The sequence below is a fragment of the Lithobates pipiens genome, unplaced genomic scaffold, assembly GCF_037356315.1.
Source record: "Lithobates pipiens isolate NorthernLeopardFrog02 unplaced genomic scaffold, aLitPip1_a1.2 Scaffold_19, whole genome shotgun sequence".
NCBI classification, from domain to species: Eukaryota; Metazoa; Chordata; class Amphibia; order Anura; family Ranidae; genus Lithobates; species Lithobates pipiens.
Window position 1 is genome coordinate 58206308 of NW_027507764.1, and position 18829 is coordinate 58225136.

The 18829-nt window shown below is 45.4% G+C and overlaps 1 protein-coding gene across 2 annotated transcripts in view; it reads left to right on the forward strand.

Moving 5' to 3' along the window:
• LOC143995991 (carboxypeptidase inhibitor SmCI-like) overlaps nt 1-18829 on the forward strand; it is a 220418-nt gene that overhangs the window by 142865 nt on the left and 58724 nt on the right. Inside the window, exon 1 of one of the 2 annotated variants that reach the window (XM_077490783.1) lies at nt 4132-4266. The exons of the other annotated variant lie outside the window; for it this stretch is intronic. Within the exon in view, the coding sequence (XP_077346909.1) occupies nt 4188-4266 (79 nt within the window). The 5' untranslated portion in view covers nt 4132-4187. Of the gene's footprint in view, nt 1-4131; nt 4267-18829 lie in introns of those variants that run through there. 2 annotated transcript variants of the gene reach the window in all.

Genomic DNA, 18829 nt, shown 5'->3' on the forward strand with positions numbered 1-18829 from the left:
ATGAAATCTACCCCTAGGAAGATAAATTATCTCCTGTACAAGTTGATATGGGAAAAACGTGTCTCCTCTCCAGTGATGCTTTATCACCAATCCTTGTTTTACTAAAAACCCCAAATTTTCAAAAAACATTTGTCATTGGGGCAGAAAGTGAGGTGAAATCTTCTGAAAAGGTGCACAGACAGCAAAACAAATGTTACAGGGGTGATAACCCTTCCCCATGTTTTCCAATAAGCTTAAAAGTAGATTTTTTGACTGGAGCTACACTTTAAAAAAATGTACCAGTTCAAAATTACAAACAGATTCAACTTAACACAACAAACCTACACAGTCCCTGTCTTGTTTGCACCACCTGTATACTACTGTTCTGAGTATATAGGGACTTTTTTTAATTTGGGTGCAGGGTTCCCCTTAATATCCACACAAGACCCAAAGGGCCTGGTAATGGACTTGGGGGGGGGGGGGGGGAGGGGAGGGGTAACCATGCCGTTTGTCTCACTGATTTTCATCCATATTGCAGGGATCAGTTTTAAATTACTTTTATTCCTTTAAAAATTTAATTTTGTGCAGGGACAGTTCTAAGCACGGGAAGCACATGCCACTTTACAGGCATACTATAGACACCCCCCAGGTACGATGTTTAAAGGAATATTTCAAAAAATAGGTCACTTTTAAAAACGCTTATAAACGAAAATGCGGAAAAACGCGGTACTGGCGTTTTGCTGCGTTTTGCCACGTTTTGCATCTGAAAACGTGGAAAACTTTTGCGTCTGAACCCATTTTTTTGCTTCGGAAAAAACGAGATTAAATGCAACTGCATAAAAACGGCAAGAAACGAGACTGTGTACATGGACACATAGGATAACATTGAATGAGTTCAGGGGCAGTTGAAAAAAAATGTCCAACTGCCTCTGAACACGCGTTTAACAGCGTCTCGTGTGCATGAGACTGAAGGAGTTGACCAGGTGATGGTAGATAATGCAGGGTGTGTGCTAATGGGATCAGCTGTTCAATGTCCTTCTTCTGTCATGACTTAAAATCTGTCCAGGAAGTAAGGCAGAAATAATCATGCAGTGTGTTTAAACATCTATGGAGAGATGAAGTTTCAAAAAGAAGAAGAAAAGAAGTACATTCATGCTACATTGGTACATACAGTGCCTTGCAAAAGTATTCGGCCCCCTTGAACTTTTCAACCTTTTGCCACATTTCAGGCTTCAAACATAAAGATATAAAATTTTTATTTTTTGTGAAGAATCACCAACAAGTGGGACACAATTGTGAAGTGGAACAAAATCTATTGGATATTTTAAACTTTTTTAGCAAATAAAAAACTGAAAAGTGGTGCGTGCAAAATTATTCGGCCCCTTTACTTTCAGTGCAGCAAACTCACTCCAGAAGTTCAGTGAGGATCTCTGAATGATCCAATGTTGTCCTAAATGACTGATGGTGATAAATAGAATCCACCTGTGTGTAATCAAGTCTCTGTATAAATGCACCTGCTCTGTGATAGTCTCAGGGTTCTGTTGAAAGCACAGAGAGCATCATGAAGACAAAGGAACACACCAGGCAGGTCTGTAATACTGTTATGGAGAAGTTTAAAGCCGGATTTGGATACAAAAAGATTTCCCAAGCGTTAAACATCCCAAGGAGCACTGTGCAAGCGATCATTTTGAAATGGAAGGCGTATCAGACCACTGCAAATCTACCAAGACCTGGCCGTCTCTCCAAACTTTCAGCTCAGACAAGGAGAAGACTGATCAGAGATGCAGCCATGATCACTCTGGATGAACTGCAGAGAACTACAGCTGAGGTGGAAGAGTCTGTCCATAGGACAACAATCAGTCGTACACTACACAAATCTGGCCTTTATGGAAGAGTGGCAAGAAGAAAGCCATTTCTCAAAGATATCCATAAAAAGTCTCGTCTAAAGTTTGCCACAAGCCACCTGGGAGACACACCAAACATGTGGAAGAAGGTGCTCTGGTCAGATGAAACCAAAATCGAACTTTTTGCCCACAATGCAAAACGATATGTTTGGCGTAAAAGCAACACAGCTCATCACCCTCAACACACCATCCCCCCTGTCAAACATGGTGGCAGCATTATGGTTTGGGCCTGCTTTTCTTCAGCAGGGACAGGGAAGATGGTTAAAATTGAGGGGAAGATGGATGCAGCCAAATAGAGGACCATTCTGGATGAAAACCTGTTGGAGTCTGCAAAAGACCTGAAACTGGGACGGAGATTTATCTTCCAACAAGACAATGATCCCAAACATACAGCAAAATCTACAAAGGAATGGTTCACAAATAAACGTATCCAGGTGTTAGAATGGCCAAGGCAAAGTCCAGACCTGAATCCAATCGAGAATCTGTGGAAAGAGCTGAAAACTGCTGTTCACAAACGCTCTCCATCCAACCTCACTGAGCTCGAGCTGTTTTGCAAGGAAGAATGGGCAAGAATTTCAGTCTCTCGATGTGCAAAACTGATAGAGACATACCCCAAGCGACTTGCAGCTGTAATCGCAGCAAAAGGTGGCTCTACAAAGTATTAACGCAAGGGGGCCGAATAATTTTGAACGCCCCACTTTTCATTTTTTTATTAGTTAAAAAAGTTTCAAAAATCCAATAGATTTCATTCCACTTCACAATTGTGTCCCACTTGTTGGTGATTCTTCACAAAAAATAAAAAATGTATATCTTTATGTTTGAAGCCTTAAATGTGGCAAAAGGTTGAAAAGTGCAAGGCACTGTAGAGGCTAGACATTTGCAGAATGAAAAAAAAAATGTTTAGTTTCGATTCATTATTTACATAAATTCATTTAGTTTTTTAACCCGTCTAATTGTTTTTTGGAATTCGTTTTGTTTATACGATTCAAATCGATTCACATTTTCAGAATTTTAATAGCTTTCGAAACTATTTGAATAGTTTATGAATTCGAATAGTTTTCCAATTTCCGAAGAGAATAAAATAGAATAGAAAATAAAAAAATGGAATAGAAAAAAAATAATAGAATAGAAAATAATAACAGAAAATCTAAGAATAGAATAATAGTAGAGTAAAACAGAACAAAATATAATAGTAAATAAAAGAACATAATAGAAAAGTTTTCAAATTCGAATAGTTTTTGAATTCAAATAGTTTTGAATCATTTTCAAATTCGAATAGTTTTCCAATTTGAATAGTTTTCAAATAGTTTTCGATTTCCAGTCTAGTAGTACATAATTCTAAGTCCTTCTGTATGCTCATTTAAGTTCAAACTCCTATTCCTTTTATTCTGTACCAATACGTTGAGTTAAAGTGGCTTGGAAGGCTGAAGATTTTTTTCTATGCATGAAGGTAAAAAACCTTCTGTGTGTAGCTCCCCCTCCCCAGCCCCCCACAATTCTTACCAGAGCTCCCTCCGATTCAGCAATGTTCTTGATAGCCTCGGCTATCCAGGGACACTGCCTCCTCATTGGCTGAGGCAGCAGTGGGAGCCCATTGGGCCCTTTAGCAATCTTCCCCAGCCCATCAGCCCAGCTCTTGCTGAGGCATGGACTGATATTTCCTGTCTCAAAAGCTATTGCCCAGGGGCAGCAGCTCCAGGAGGTCTGGAACTGTAAGAAGTGCACTATGGAGGTGGGGCTTTGTGTGGCTGTGACTTGAGTGTGGACAGGGACACAGGGGGCCCCATGAGTTGCCAGTCCGTCCCTGGTAGCTTTATGATCCTCTATAAGGTTGGACGCTTGAAATATTTGTGTTTATGTCAATGAAAATAAATCGTGGCATTAAAACACTGATCTGATGTCTGTGGCCAGTTTTGCACATTTTGATTGTTATATGTACATTTATATTTCATGACAGACAAGCAGTTTCACACCCCTCCGCCAAGAAAATGCCCAGGTCTCCAAAGCTCTGAATATCCAAACCAGTGATTGATAAACCTTTATCTTTTACTATTCGTGTTTTTGTTTTGTATTAAGTTTTGACATTTCTGCAATGCAAATTCTGATGTTGTCTGTGAAGATAAATATTGGAGATGACCTCCCTCCATCAGAGGTATTGAGACCACTCCCAGGGGCAGACCAATAGACTTGGCCGGTCTTGCTGTGGGTGTGGTCTCTCCTCTCTATAACTATCCACCAGGAATCTGGGATCAGTCAGTAGAATAACACTGACTCTTCATTGCCTTTGGTGGACAAGACTTCAACATGACAACTATATGTTCCCTTGCTGTAATTGCTGCCATTCTGTTGGTGGTTCAGTTCATCTCATTCTCTGCAGCTGGAGGTAAGTCTTGCCGACATTGCACTGTGTGTATATATATATATATATATATATGTGTAAAATATGTTGTCTAGAAAAGATGAGAAGTTTTTGGCTTTATGGTCCCTTTTGGTATAGAAACCTGGATCTTTGCCTGTTCTTTACAAAACATGCACTGGGGCTGATCACAAACAAACTAAAGATTTCCCAGCACACTTACCGACCAGCCTTCAAAATAACCAAACTGGCCTGTTTAACAGTTTAAGTTAAAAATAGAGGGTTTTTAAAGTAAACTGTTAAGCTTGATACAACTTTGTTAGATTTCCTTTAGATTTAACGTCAACTATAAAGTGCAAGGACCTGCCTGATTGGATACAAATTGAAAGTGTTTGGGTTTGACCTCATGTTATATGGTTTTGCTAAGTCTAAAGGATAAAATTAAAGAAAATTGTATAGTTTGTAACTTTAAACAGGTCCAATTTGTTTTTTTTTGCGGGCTGGTCGGTAAATGTGTTTGTTTGTGATGTGCATTGCCCTTCCATGTGCACCTTGCTGCATAGGCCAGTTATAGATTGGGGTGGTTACCACTTTTATGTACTGGGGTTGGTCTCACTGGGAAAGACTGTGATCGATTCCCAATCCAGTGGACCATATTTGTTTTTTGTTTTTCTTGAAGCTCTGCTGAATAATCTCAGCTGGGCTGTTCAGTTCAATGTTAACCACTTGCCGCCCGCCCTATAGCAAATAGACGGTGGCAAAGTGGTTTCATAATCCTGACCGGACGTCATATGACGTGATCAGGATTATGAGCCGCTGCGCGCCCCCGGGGGTGCGCATCGCAGCGATCATTGTTGCGGGGTGTCAGTCTGACACCCGGCAACTACGATTTCGGTAAAGAGTCTCCGACGGAGACTCTTTACCACGTGATCAGCCGTGTCCAATCACGGCTGATCACAGTGTAAATAGGAAAAGCCGGTGATCGGCTTTTCCTCACTCGCGTCTGTCAGACGCGAGTAGAGGAGAGCCGATCGGCTGCTTCTCTGACAGGGGGGGTCTGTGCTGATCGATTATCAGCACAGCCCCTCCGAGGATGCCCACACTGGACCACCAGGGACACCACCAGACCACCAGGGATGCCAAGGACAAGGTATGCCACCCTAGACCACCAGGGATTGCAGTCAGTGCCACAATGGATGCCAATCAGTGCCCATAATGGATGCCAATCAGTGCCCACAATGGGCATCACTGATTGGCATCCATTAGTACAATATATTATAATACAATGCCGCCTATCAGTTCTCATCTGTGCCGCCTATCAGTGCCTACCCATGCCCACCTGTGCCGCCTACCCATGCCCACCTGTGCCACCTACCCATGCCCACCTGTGCCGCCTACCCATGCCCACCTGTGCCACCTACCCATGCCCACCTGTGCCACCTACCCATGCCCACCTGTGCCGCCTACCCATGCCCACCTGTGCCACCTAACCCATGCCCACCTGTGCCACCTAACCCATGCCCATCCATGCCAATCCGTGCCAATTTGTACCACCTATCAGTGCCCATCCGTGTCGCCCATCAGTGCCACCCATCAGTGCCGCCTATCAGTGCCACATATCGGTGTCCATCAATGCCACCTCATCAGTGCCACTTCATTGGTGCCACCTCATCGGTGCCCATCAGTGCCGCCTTATCATTGCCCATCAGTGTAACCCCATCAGTGCCCATCAGTGAAGGAGAAAACTTACTTATTTGCAAAGTTTTGAAACTGAAACAAAAAAAACATTTTTTTTTTCAAAATTTTCTGTATTTTTTTTATTTGTTTAGCAAAAAATAAAAACCGCAGAGGTGATTAAATACCACCAAAAGAAAGCTCTATTTGTGGGAAAAAAATGATAAAAATTTCATTTGGGTACAGTGTAGCATGACCGCGCAATTGTCATTCAAAGTGCGACAGCGCTGAAAGCTCAAAATTGGTCTGGGCAGGAAGGTGTTTAAGTGCCCGGTATTGAAGTGGTTAATTTCGACTTCAAATTTCAATTTAGTTTTAGTCATAGTCCTTTAACTAAAATGCCATTTTATTTTAGCTGTATTTTAATCATTAGGCTTGTGCAATAATAATAATAATAATAATAATAATAATAATTTCCAAACTACGAATCATTATCACGAATATATATACATAAATATTCAATTTCAACGAATACGAACGAAATTATAGCGCATATAACGAATTAATTCAACATGATTCGAGATTCAGTATAATGAATATCGTCACTCTACAGAAATAACAAATTATCTGAAAATTTATTAACGCAACATAACGAAGATAACAGAACTAAATTATGTATTTTACGAATGACAACGAACCGAAAGGAAACAAAATTTTCCATGCACCTTCTATGCCCTTGTACACACGGTGGGAGATTCCGACAACCAAATCCGTCGGATTTTGTCCGTCAGATTTTGTCAGACGGATTTTGTCCGAAACTGTTGCATACACACGGTCGGACAAAGTTGTCGGAAAATCTGACGTGATGACGTTATTTAGTTACGACGGGACTACGTTCACACTAGTAGCCAATAGCTTTGGTGTAGGAATTTGATCTGAGCATGCGTGGCACTTTGTCCGATCATAATTCTCTACACATGATCGGAGTATGTCCGATCAGAGCATTTTGTCAGAAAATTTTACCAACAAGTTGGAAAACTTGGTCTGTCGGATACTCCGACAGAAACAGTCCGATATAGACCACACACAGTCAGAATATCCAACAAAACGGTCCGATCAGACACATTCCGTCGGAATCTCCGACCATGTGTACAAGGGCTATTAGTCATCTTAATTGTTTTAGTTTTAGTCATATTTTAGTCAACTAAAATCTCATACATTTTAGTCAACTAAAATCAAATGGGTTTAGGTAAATTCTAATGCCTTTTTTAAGCATTTCTCTACAATTTTCAAACAAATTATATATAAAGTATAAATCTAATAACGTTATTATTTCTGGTATTAAAGTTTGAACATGCACTGCAAACACAGATTTAGCCATTGTAATATATAATCTCTTTATAAAACCAAGTTTCATAAACAAACAAATATCTTGCTTTTTGACAAGTGCAACTTTAACCACTAGATGACCAGCCGCCGGAGTTATACTGCGGCAGGTTGGCTCTCCTGGGCAAATCGCCGTAGCTATACGTCGGGCGCTTTAAGACCACTAGGGGGTGCTTATGCGCCGCCGGTGGCGCGCAATGACAAAGACAATTTGCATGCCCGGCAGCCGCAATGTCCGCCGGGCATCTGTGATCACAGATTACTAGTAAAAAAAAATATAAAAATGCCATAAATATATCCCCTATATTGTAGATGCTATAAAACTTTTGCACAAACCAGTCAATATATGCTTATTGCAATTTTTTGTTTACCAGAAATATGTAGAAGAATACATATCAACCTAAACTGAGGAAGAAATAAATTTTTTAATATTTTTTGGGGGATATTTTTTATAGCAAAAAGTTAAAAATATAGCTTTTTTTTCAAAATTGTCGTTCTATTTTTGATTTTTTGTTTGGGTGCAACGTCGCACGATCGCACAATTGTCAGTTAAAGCGACGCAGTGCTGTATCCCAAAAAATTGCCTGGTCATTAAAGGGGTAAATTCTTTTAGGGCTTAAGTGGTTAAAATACAAAAAAACTGTAAACTCTATTGGCTGTAATGCCATTGCACATATTACCTGAATATATTACCAACATTAAATATTAAAAAAAAATATAAGAAAAGCCTTTTTCATATTTTTTTCTCTCTCAGCAGCTTAGTAGATGCCCCTTATGCCGCATACACACGATCGGACTATCCGGCGGACAAACTGGTAGACTTTGCAGCGGATGTCTGTCGGACTTTCCGATTGAGTGGACCTGCCCACACACGATCGGACTAGGTCCGGCAAATAATTCGCCGGACTATGGCGAGAGTCTGCCGGACTTTTAAAATGAACGGACTTGCCCACACACAGAGAAAAGTTTGTTCATTTTTAACACGGCTCCAGGTAGATGGGACTAGCGCAGGAAGTCAATGTGGTCGCCTCCATCGGCGAGATTGACACCTCACTAGCCCCGTCACCTGGTATGGACTGGCGTGGGGGTTCCCCACAAAATCCATATCAGACCCTTATCCGAGCACGTAGCCTGGCCGGTGAGGAAAGGGGGTGAGGATGAGCGAGCGCCCCCCTCTCCTGAGCCGTACCAGGCCACATGCCCTCAACATGGGGGGGTGCTTTGGGGAATGGGGGCCCTGCGGCCCCCACCCCAAAGCACCTTGTCCCCATGTTGATGAGGACAAGGACCTCTTCCTGACAACCCTGGCCGTTGGTTGTCGGGGTCTGCGGGCAGGGGCTTATCAGAATCCAGGAGCTTTAATAAGGGGGCCCCCAGATACTGCACCCCACCCTATGTGAATGAGTATGGGCTGCCGCCTTCTTCTCTTCGTCCGAATTCAGGGGTCTTGTCCCCCTCTTCGGTTCTTCTTGCCGAACCTCCGCTTTCTTCTTCCAGCTCTTTTACTAGCGCTGGCCGGGTCTTCTGTCGCTGCTGCCTTCTTCTTCCTTGAGATGTTGACTTGGCACTCTCTCTGGCCGTAATGACAGGGACGCGTTGTGCGGCAACTTATATAGGGACAGGGGGTGGGGTCACCGGGTGATGTCACATGGTGACCCTGCCCCCTTATGATGTCACAGTCCCGGAGGATGCTGGGTGGGGGGGCACGCGGCCTGGTACGGCTCAGGAGGGGGGCGCTCGATCGTCCCCACCCCCTTTCCTGACTGGCCAGGCTACATGCTCGGATAAGGGTCTGATATCGACTTTGAGGTGGACCCCATGTTTTTTTTTTGGCGTAGGGCTTCCCCTTTAAGTCCACACCAGGTGACGGGGCCAGCGAGGTGTCAATCTCGCCGATGAAGGCGGCGACATTGACTTCCTTCTCTAGTCCCATCTACCTGGAGCCACGTTCAAAATGAACTGACTTTTCTCCGTGTGTGGGCAAGTCCGTTCATTTTAAAAGTCCGGCGGACTAGCGCACAGACGGGCGGATTGTCCGGTGGACTCTGTTCCGCCGGATAGTCCGATTGTGTGTACGGGGAATTACTTATCCTTATGTGGTAGTGGAATAGAGCAATACATGTTCAAACTTTAATGTGCCATTATTATAGGCTCTGGATGGAATTGTGTTGCCGATTTAGAAATGGCCTACAGAGTAGTGTTCATTTTGATGTAAATTTTACATTTAGTTTTAGTCATAGAAAACAAATTACAAAAAAAAAAAAACTAAGTAGTTGAAATTTACAAACAAGTAGAAAAATACAATTTAAAGCATAGTCAATTAAACATGGAACAAGGTCAACGCGGCCAAGCAGTGCATTCCAATCCACTGGGGATCCACTCACATCCCCTCACCCAAAGAATGGCTCCTTAGGATAGCTAACATATCCGAAATGGAACGACTTATCTCCCAGGCAAATGACACACCCACAAAATATGCATCGAAATGGGCCTGCTGGACCCACTACATCACAACGACAGAATACCTTAACTTAACAGCCCCTAAGACGCGACAACCCAACCCTTCAGTAGACGCCCGAACCCTAAGAGGACAGCCCCTTTCCATCTAATCTCTCTGAATTGTAATATGTAACCCAGAACTGGTATCTTCCGATCTCCGAACCCTCCAACCCGTGTCTGCCCCAAGCGCACTTTGAGCCTGTGGGGGGAGAGAGAGATGGCACCCACTCAGTCCCCCCCTGCTCCTATCCGCCTCCATTCCCTTACCCACACCCTGTCCACCCACCCTATTTCTACCCTCACCGACACCCATAATTCCTATACAGAAGTAAGACATCCAATCCAGACCCACCCTAGATAGAATAAACTGCTCCCAAAGGTGTTAAATTTAAAGAACCTTCTCCTAAGCCGCCCCTCGATACATTGCAGACATATGAGCATAAGGGTAAATGAATATGACACATTAGGCCCAATGCAGGGGCTAATATATTCAGACCGAGAAGGTCGATAACTCACACACAAACGACTCTACAGTATACTCTACTTCATCTGTCATGCTAATGTTTCATTACATCTATGGTTGCTTTCTTTCGCCACAATGATGTTTTACTGCACTACAACGTCCTGTCTTGGATAAATGTTATGACTGTATCTTCTGTAAAGCTGCTTACTTCTGTAATGTTATTTATTAAGCTGTTACTTCCCTTTCATTTTTTTCTTCAATAAAATATTAATGGAAAAAAAAAAAAACATGGAACAAGGATCAAAATGCCAGAAGGCCTGGTAAAAAGGTTATAAATGGTCATATATAACACAACGGACTAGAAAATAGTCATCAACTTGCATAGCATGTAGGACATATAGAGGAGAGACCTCGAACACAGACTCAAAAGTTTATGAAGGTGCAACTATGTATAGTAAAATAGTGTACCGGGAAGTCAAACATTCCGGTGGCCAGTATGACCCAGAAAGGGGAAGATGAGACTATGATAGTATATAGATGGATAATCAAATACTCAAATGGTATAATACCCCAGAGCTGAGCAAAATACACGGAGTAAGGGGTAGACAAAAGAGGAGGGGGGGAAGAGAAATATGAAGGACAAAGGGGAAGGGCAGTCAGAAAAGAGTAGATGAAGGGGAACAAATGTCCCGTGCACAAAAGAAACACACACATACGGAAATAAATAAAAAGATAGACTAACACCCTGGGCCAGAGGTTCTAAGTTCAGAAGGTCAGCCAGGCTGCGTAACCTCCTGAAGATAGGCATCAGTGTATACAAAATGTTGCCAGGGCCTTCAGGTATTATGAAAGATCTCACGGTTGTTCAAGGTAGCTGTGAGATCCTCCAAGTCCCTAAGCTCATAGACCTTAGAAAACCAGTCATAGTCTTTTGACTAAAATGCCATTTTAGTTTTAGTCATATTTTAGTCAGCTGAATTGTTTTAGTTTTAGTCGTATTTTAGTCAAATAAAATAGCGTTCATTTAGTTGACTAAATGAACACTGGTTCGGTTACTGCCCATCTGTTGTAAGCTCAAAGAGTGACATGCAAGGTCTTTCTTTGACTGTCCTCTGTTCCCAGATGTTATCCGTTATCTAGAACAAGAGAGCATTATCAGTGGTGAATAGGGATGAGCCGAATACCCCCCGGTTCTGTTCGCACCAGAACATTGGAACGGATCGAAAATTTCTATGAACTTTAGAACCCCATTGAAGTCTATGGGACTCAAATGTTCAAAATTAAAAGTACTAATTTTAATGGCTAATATGCAAGATACTGTCCTAAAAAGGGTTTGGGGACCTAGGCTGTCGGCTAGATGCCAGCTCCCATCGCTCTCCACAGTAGGGATGAGCTGAACACCCCCCGGTTCGGTTCGCACCATAACTTTCGAACGGACCCCAAATTCGTACGAACTTTAGAACCCCATTGAAGTCTATGGGACTCGAACGTTCGAAGTTAAAAGTGCTAATTTTAACGGCTAATATGCAAGATACTGTCCTAAAAAGGGTTTGGGGACCTGCCTAAAAATGGCCATTTTGGCGGGAGCACTGATTTTAATGATGATTAAAGTGAAGGAAAAAAATGAAATATTCCTTTAAATATCGTGCCTGGGGGGTGTCTATAGTATGCCTGTGAAGAGCCACGTGTTTCCCGTGTTTAGAACAGTCCCTGCACAAAATTTAACGGAAATAACGTCATTTAAAACTGCTTGCGGTTTTAATGTTATATCTGGTTTCGGCAATATGCATGAAAATCATTGAGAAAAATGGTATGGGTAGCCCCCCCCCTGCCGATTACCAGCCTCTTTGGGTCTTGTACGGATATTAAGGGGAACCCCGTACCCAGGCCCTATATACTCAGAACAGCAGTATACAGGTGGTGCAAACAAGACAGGGACTGTGTAGGTTTGTTGTGTTAAGTAGAATCTGTTTGTAATTTTCAACTGGTACATTTTTAAAGTGTAGCTCCAGTCAAAAAATCTATGTTTAAGTTTTTTGGAAAACATAGGGAAGGGTTATCACCCCTGTATAATTTGGTTTGCCGTCCGTCTTTTTTCATCTCACTTCCTGTTGTCTCCTTCCGTTTGCAAGTAGGAGACGTTTGTAAGTTGGATGTTTGAAAGTAGGGGCCTGCCCTATATGCTCTGCAGAAATGGCGGAACAAGGTGTTGGTGTTGCCACAACATTGTAAGCTCTCAAAGTGACTCTTGGTGGGCGCTGGAGCACCCTGCTGTGAACGATTATATCAAGAATTGTAATTACATGCCATTGTGCATTGAACAGTGGTAGAAAAATTGGGCCTTTGGTGGTTGTGGTGCTGGTGCCACAAGACTATAAGTCCTCACAGTTACTCTCGGTGGGCACAGGAACAGGCCCTGCTGTGAAATATTATATCAAGAATTGTAATTACATGCCCCTGTTAAACAGGGGCTGAAAAATTGGGCCTTAGGCACTGGTGCTGGTGCCATGACACTACAACCTCTCCCATATACTCTAGTTGTGGTGCAGGAATGAACCCTGCTACAAAGCATTGCATCAAAAATTGTAATTAAACGTGCCTGTTAAACAGGGGTTGAAAAATTGGGCTGGTGGCATCACCCAGAACCAAAAATGTTCTTCCAACATAGAGGAGGAAGAGGATAGACAATCAACATAACAGGACAGTCACTAAGCATCAGCATAGGCAGTCTTGAAGGGATGTGATATTTTAAAAAAAATTATTCGGTTACATCAGCTTCAGGTGCTTGGTAGCTGTGGGTGATCCAAGACTGATTCATCTTGATGAAGGTCAGTCGATCAACTGAGTCGGTGGACAGGCGCACCCTGTGATCGGTAACAAAGCCACCAGCAGCACTGAAGTTGCGTTCCGAAAGAACGCTGGATGCAGGACAGGCCAGTAGCTCAATTGCATACTGTGCAAGCTCTGGCCAGTGATCCATCCTCAAGACCCAGTAAGCCAGAGGATTTTTGGTGGGGAAGGTGTCCAAGTCTGACCTTGCCCCTAGGTATTCCTGCCCTTCATGTAAATCAGATGTAAATCAGATGCTGGCGATGGTTGCTGGAACCGATCATACCTTGGGGCTGTGGACAAAAAATTGTCTGAACACATCGGTCAGACGGCCACCTTCTCCACCGCTCCTTCTGACCGATGCCTCAGCAACACGTTGTCCAGGACCAGGAGTTTGTAACCTCCCAGTCTCTGGGAACCCGTTGCACAGACCTTTCTGTAAGGCCTCCCAGAGATGTCTCATCCTCTGCTCCCTCTGCGATGGCAAGATAAGGTCGGCAACCTTACCCTTGTACCGTGGATCAAGGAGAGTGGCCAGCCAGTAATGGTCCCTCTCCTTGATCCGAAGAATACGAGGATCCTTCCACAGGCTTTGCAGGATCAGGGAGGCCATGCAGCGTAGGTTAGCTGAGGCATTCGGTCCGGAGTCCTCTGGGTCACTAAGGACAACATGATCCGCAGCTACCTCCTCCCAGGCACGTACAAGTCCATGGTTTTCTTGGGACTGTAAATGATCCCTACAAGACTGCTGCTGCTGCTGATACTGAGTGCCAGGCTCCACCTCCATGCTGACACAATCATCCTCCTCCTCCTCCTCATCCTCTTCCTGTGTGATGGGTGGCACAGCAGGAATACTGTCTGGATAAAGGGGGCCTTGAGAGGCAAGGGAGTCCTCCTCTTCCTGCCTCTGTTCTGCCTCAAGTGCCCTGTCCATTATTCCACGCAGCGTATGCTCCAAGAGGTGGACAAGAGGTACAGTGTCACTGATGCATGCACTGTCACTGCTCACCATCCTCATGGCCTCCTCAAACGGTGACAGGACAGTGCATGCATCCCTGATCATGCCCCACTGGTGTGGTGAGAAAAAAACAAGCTCCCCTGACCCTGTCCCTGCGTACTTGCGTAGCCCCTGGAACGCCTACGGAGCACCGCTGGTTCTGAGGACAGAGCACTGGAAGAGGCCATGGAGGAAGAAGTGGAGGGGGTGGAGGAGAGAGGTGTTTCACAACCAATAGTAGCATTTTGGAGGCGTGGTGGCGGAACAACCTCCAACACTACTGCACCTTGTCCTGCATCCTTCCCAGCTGCCAGAAGAGTGACCCAATGGGCCGTGGAAGACAGGTAACGTCCCTGTCCATGCCTGCTGAACCATGAGTCAGCGGTAATATGCACCTTACCGCTGACCGCCCTGTCCAGCAAGGCAAGGACATTGCCTTCCACATGCCGGTAGAGAGCTGGAATTGCCTTCCATGAGAAAAAGTGGCGTTTGGGGACCTGCCACTGAGGAACCGCACATTGCACAAACTCACGGAAGGGGGCCGAGTCTACCAACTGAAAAGGCAGCAGTTGAAGTGCTAGCAATTTAGCCAAGCTAGCATTCAACCCCTGGGCATGTGGATGGCTGGGAGTGAACTTCTTTCAGCAGTCCAGCAGCTGGGGCAGGGACATTTGCCTGCTATAATCGTACGTGGGTGTACTGCTAGCAGAGTGCCCCGAAGCACTTGGCTGTGACACACCTAATTCTACACCTTCATTCCACTCAGAGCAGGTTTCAGAGAGGACTGAAGGTCTAGTGGGGTTGGAGATCCCAGCTGATGAGGAGAAAGTAGAGGCCTGCTTTGTTCTTTGGTGTGGGTCTTTGAGGTATGCTTGCCAATGAGCTGCACGGCACGTCAACATATGTCTGGTCAAGCATGTGATGCCCAAGTGGCTGATGTTTTGGCCACGCGCGATACGCTTGAGACATATGTTGCAAATAGCAGTGGTGCGATCTGATGCACTCGTCTCAAAAAAGGCCCACACCAAAGAACTTTTAGAATAACGCGCAGAGGCAGCACCCTGCACAGGCGGAGCTCTGCGGTGTGATTCAGTCGGTGTGCTGCCTCTAAGCTGGCCCCCGGAGGGCATCCTGCCTCATTGGACATGTGCCTCCTCCTCCTCTCTCCTACCAGGCACCCACGTGGAGTCAGTGCCCTCATCATCCCCTCCCTCTTCATCGCTGGAGCAAACCTGGCAGTATGCTGCAGCTTGTGGAACATGACTGCCAGATTGCTGTCCTTCTTGAGCATCCCCTCTCTCTGCGCTCACGCTACTGCCTTCCTCTAGCTGAGTATCATTATCAGAGCCTACAAAACACTGGGCATCCTCCTGGAGCATGTACCCAACACTGTGCTCAAAGAGTTCAGGAGACTCCTCAGGAGGATGTGGTGGGTCTAGGGAAGGAGTCACTGATGATGACATTGAGAGGAGGGAAGACGATGCGTTGGCAGCTGCTTTGCTAGTACCCTGAGCCTGGGTGAGAGAGGATGAGGAGGATGAAGAGGATGAAGAGGGCTTGGTCATCCACTCTACCAAGTCTTCGGCATGTTGCGGCTCAACATGTCCAGCTGCCGAAAAGGACAAGCGTGTCCCATGGCCACGTGCTAATGATGACGATGCACCGCGTCCATGAGCAGCACTGTTGTCTCTAGACACAGAGCCTGCTTGCCATCTTTTATCAGCTCGCGCCTGTCTGCCTCTCCTTGCTGGCCTTCCAGACATGGTAATGGCCTGAAGAAGGATGGGGAAACCAGCAATTGGGTAGTGTATATTGTGCTGGAGGCACACACAACACCCACTCCTGCAGATGGCTCAATTAGAGAAGAGCTATGTAGGTGATATAACGGTGTATTCTGTGGTCAGGGTACGCAGACAGCACGCACAATCTCCTACAACTGACTGCAAGCTCTATTTAAAAAGAGCAAGCTAGCTAGCAATATAGGTGGATATAATGGTGTATTCTGCACTACAGAAGAGCAAGAACGCAAAATCAGCCGATAACGAACGGTGTATACTGTGTTGAAGGTACACAGAACACCCATTTACTCCTACAGACGCCAACACACTACACAAGGCCGCCGCGCTGGCGGCCTTATACAGTATAGTGTGGGGCGTGTACTACACAGCCTGAGCTATGATTGGCCTCAGGCATCCTGCCTGGGGCCAATCATGGCTCTTCTCGCTGCCAGCGCTGTGATTGGCCAAGCATGCGGGGTCACAGTACATGCTTGGCCAATCATGAGCCAGCAATGCACTGCGATGGTGCAGTGCATTGTGGGCCGTGAGCGCCACACGAATTTGGCGCGAACGACCCGTAACGTTCGGCATTCGCCGAATGGGCGAACAGCCGATGTTCGAGTCGAATGTATGTTCGACTCGAACACGAAGCTCATCCCTAGTGGTGAACATTCATTTGCATATAAAGTATAGTTTATATCACAGGACAGACTCATGGATTCCACTCATATCTTTTGCTATTTCATATTCAGGAGTGTTTTTTTTTCAGGAGGAATCTGTGACTTGCCTCCAGAAATCGGTCCATGTAATCAGTCCAAGCTGAAAAAAGATATACCTGTGCTCAAATCCCAAAAGCTTGTACATGTATTTGAACTATCAGGTGCTAAAGGGCTGTGACCACATGTTAACACTACAAATTCTGGAAGGATCCTCTGCACACTGCTACACCCTTCCCAGCAAACTATACAATGAAAAATAGGGATATTTTTAACACGCCCTGTCCCGCTGAACTCACGTGCAGAAGTACAGTTAAATCACACTTGTTTGATAATAAAAGTAAAAAGAACAAAGGTAGTCAAAACATAGCCAAATTTCAGTAACCTGAAACATCTAGACAGCCAAGCCAGAAGTCAGGGTTCAAAGTAGTGGAACAGCAAGCAGGATCTGGAGCCAGAAGGGATGTCAGCAAAGCCAGTCTTTAAACAGGAACGCAGGAGATTTTCTTGTGATATGATCAAGGCGAAGGCAGAGCTCCTCTAGACTGAACAGCTTAAGCAGGCAGGACTGACAAGCAGTATCATCAACAGCTGAGTAACTGTGGAGTAGGGATGAGCTTCGTGTTCGAGTCGAACATACGTTCGACTCGAACATCGGCTGTTCGCCCGTTCGGCGAATTCCGAACTTTATGGGCCGTTCGCGCCAAATTCGTGTGGCACTCATGGCCCACAATGCACTGCGTCATCGCAGTGCATTGCTGGCTCATGATTGGCCAAGCATGCACTGTGACCCCGCATGCTTGGCCAATCACAGTGCCAGCAGCGAGGAGAGCCATGATTGGCCACAGGCAGGATGCCTGTGGCCAATCATAGCTCAGGCTGTGTAGTACACGCCCCACACTATATAAGGCCGCCAGCGCGGCGGCCTTGTGTAGTGTGTTGGCGTCTGAAGCAGTTAGTGGGTGTTCTGTGTACCTTCAACACAGTACACACCGATCGTTATCGCCCAATTTTCGATCTTGCTCTTCTGTAGTGGTTGTTGTCTGCGTGCCCTGACCGCAGTATACACCGCTATATTCACCTCACCTATATAGCTAGTGATCTATCTTTTATAATAGAGCTTGCAGTCAGTAGTGTTAGGAGCTTGTGCGTGCTGTCTGCGTGCTCTGTACCCAGTACACACCGCTATATCCACCTACATAGCTCTTCTCTATTTGAGCCATATGCCATCTGCAGGAGTTATTGGAAGTCGTGTGTGCCTCCAGCACAGCACAGTATACATCTGTATATACCCCTTTATCTCTGGTGTTCTATAATAAAGGCATCTGCAGGAGTTAGTGGGTGTTTTGTGCCTCCAGCACAATATACACCTGTATCTACCCTTTATTGCTGTTCTCTAATAGAGCCATCTGCAGGGCTTAGTGGGTGTTGTGTGCCTCCAGTACAGTATACCCCTTTATCTCTGGTGTTCTATAATAAAGGCATCTGCAGGAGTTAGTGGGTGTTGTGTGCCTCCAGCACAATATACACTACCCAACTGCTGTTTTACCCAACTCCCTTCAGGCCATTACCATGTCTGGAAAGCCAGCAAGGAGAGGCAGACAGGCGCGAGCCGATAAAAGGCAAGCAGGCTCTGTGTCTAGAGACAACAGTGCTGGTCGTGGACGTGGTGCATTGTCATCAGCACGTGGCCATGGGACACGCTTGTCCTTCTTTTCGGCAGCTGGACATGTTGAACCGCAACATGCCAACGACTTGGTAGAGTGGATGACCAAGCCCTCTTCATCCTCCTCATCCTCTCTCACCCAGTCTCAGTGTACTAGCAAAGCAGCTGCCAATGCATCGTCTTCCCTCGTCTCAATGTCATCATCAGTGACTCCTTCCCTAGACCCACCACGTCCTCCTGAGGAGTCTCCTGAACTCTTTGAGCACAGTGTTGGGTACATGCTCCAGGAAGATGCCCAGTGTTTTGTAGGCTCTGATGATGACACTCAGCTAGAGGAAGGCAGTAGCGTGAATGCAGAGAGAGGGGATGCTCAAGAAGGACAGCAATCTGGCAGTCATGTTCCACAAGCTGCAGCATATTGCCAGGTTTGCTACAGCGATGAAGAGGGAGGGGATGATGAGGGCACTGACTCCACGTGGGTGCCTGGTAGGAGAGAGGAGGAGGCACATGTCCAACGAGGCAGGATGCCCTCCGGGGGCCAGCTTAGGGGCAGCACACCGACTGAATCACACCGCAGAGCTC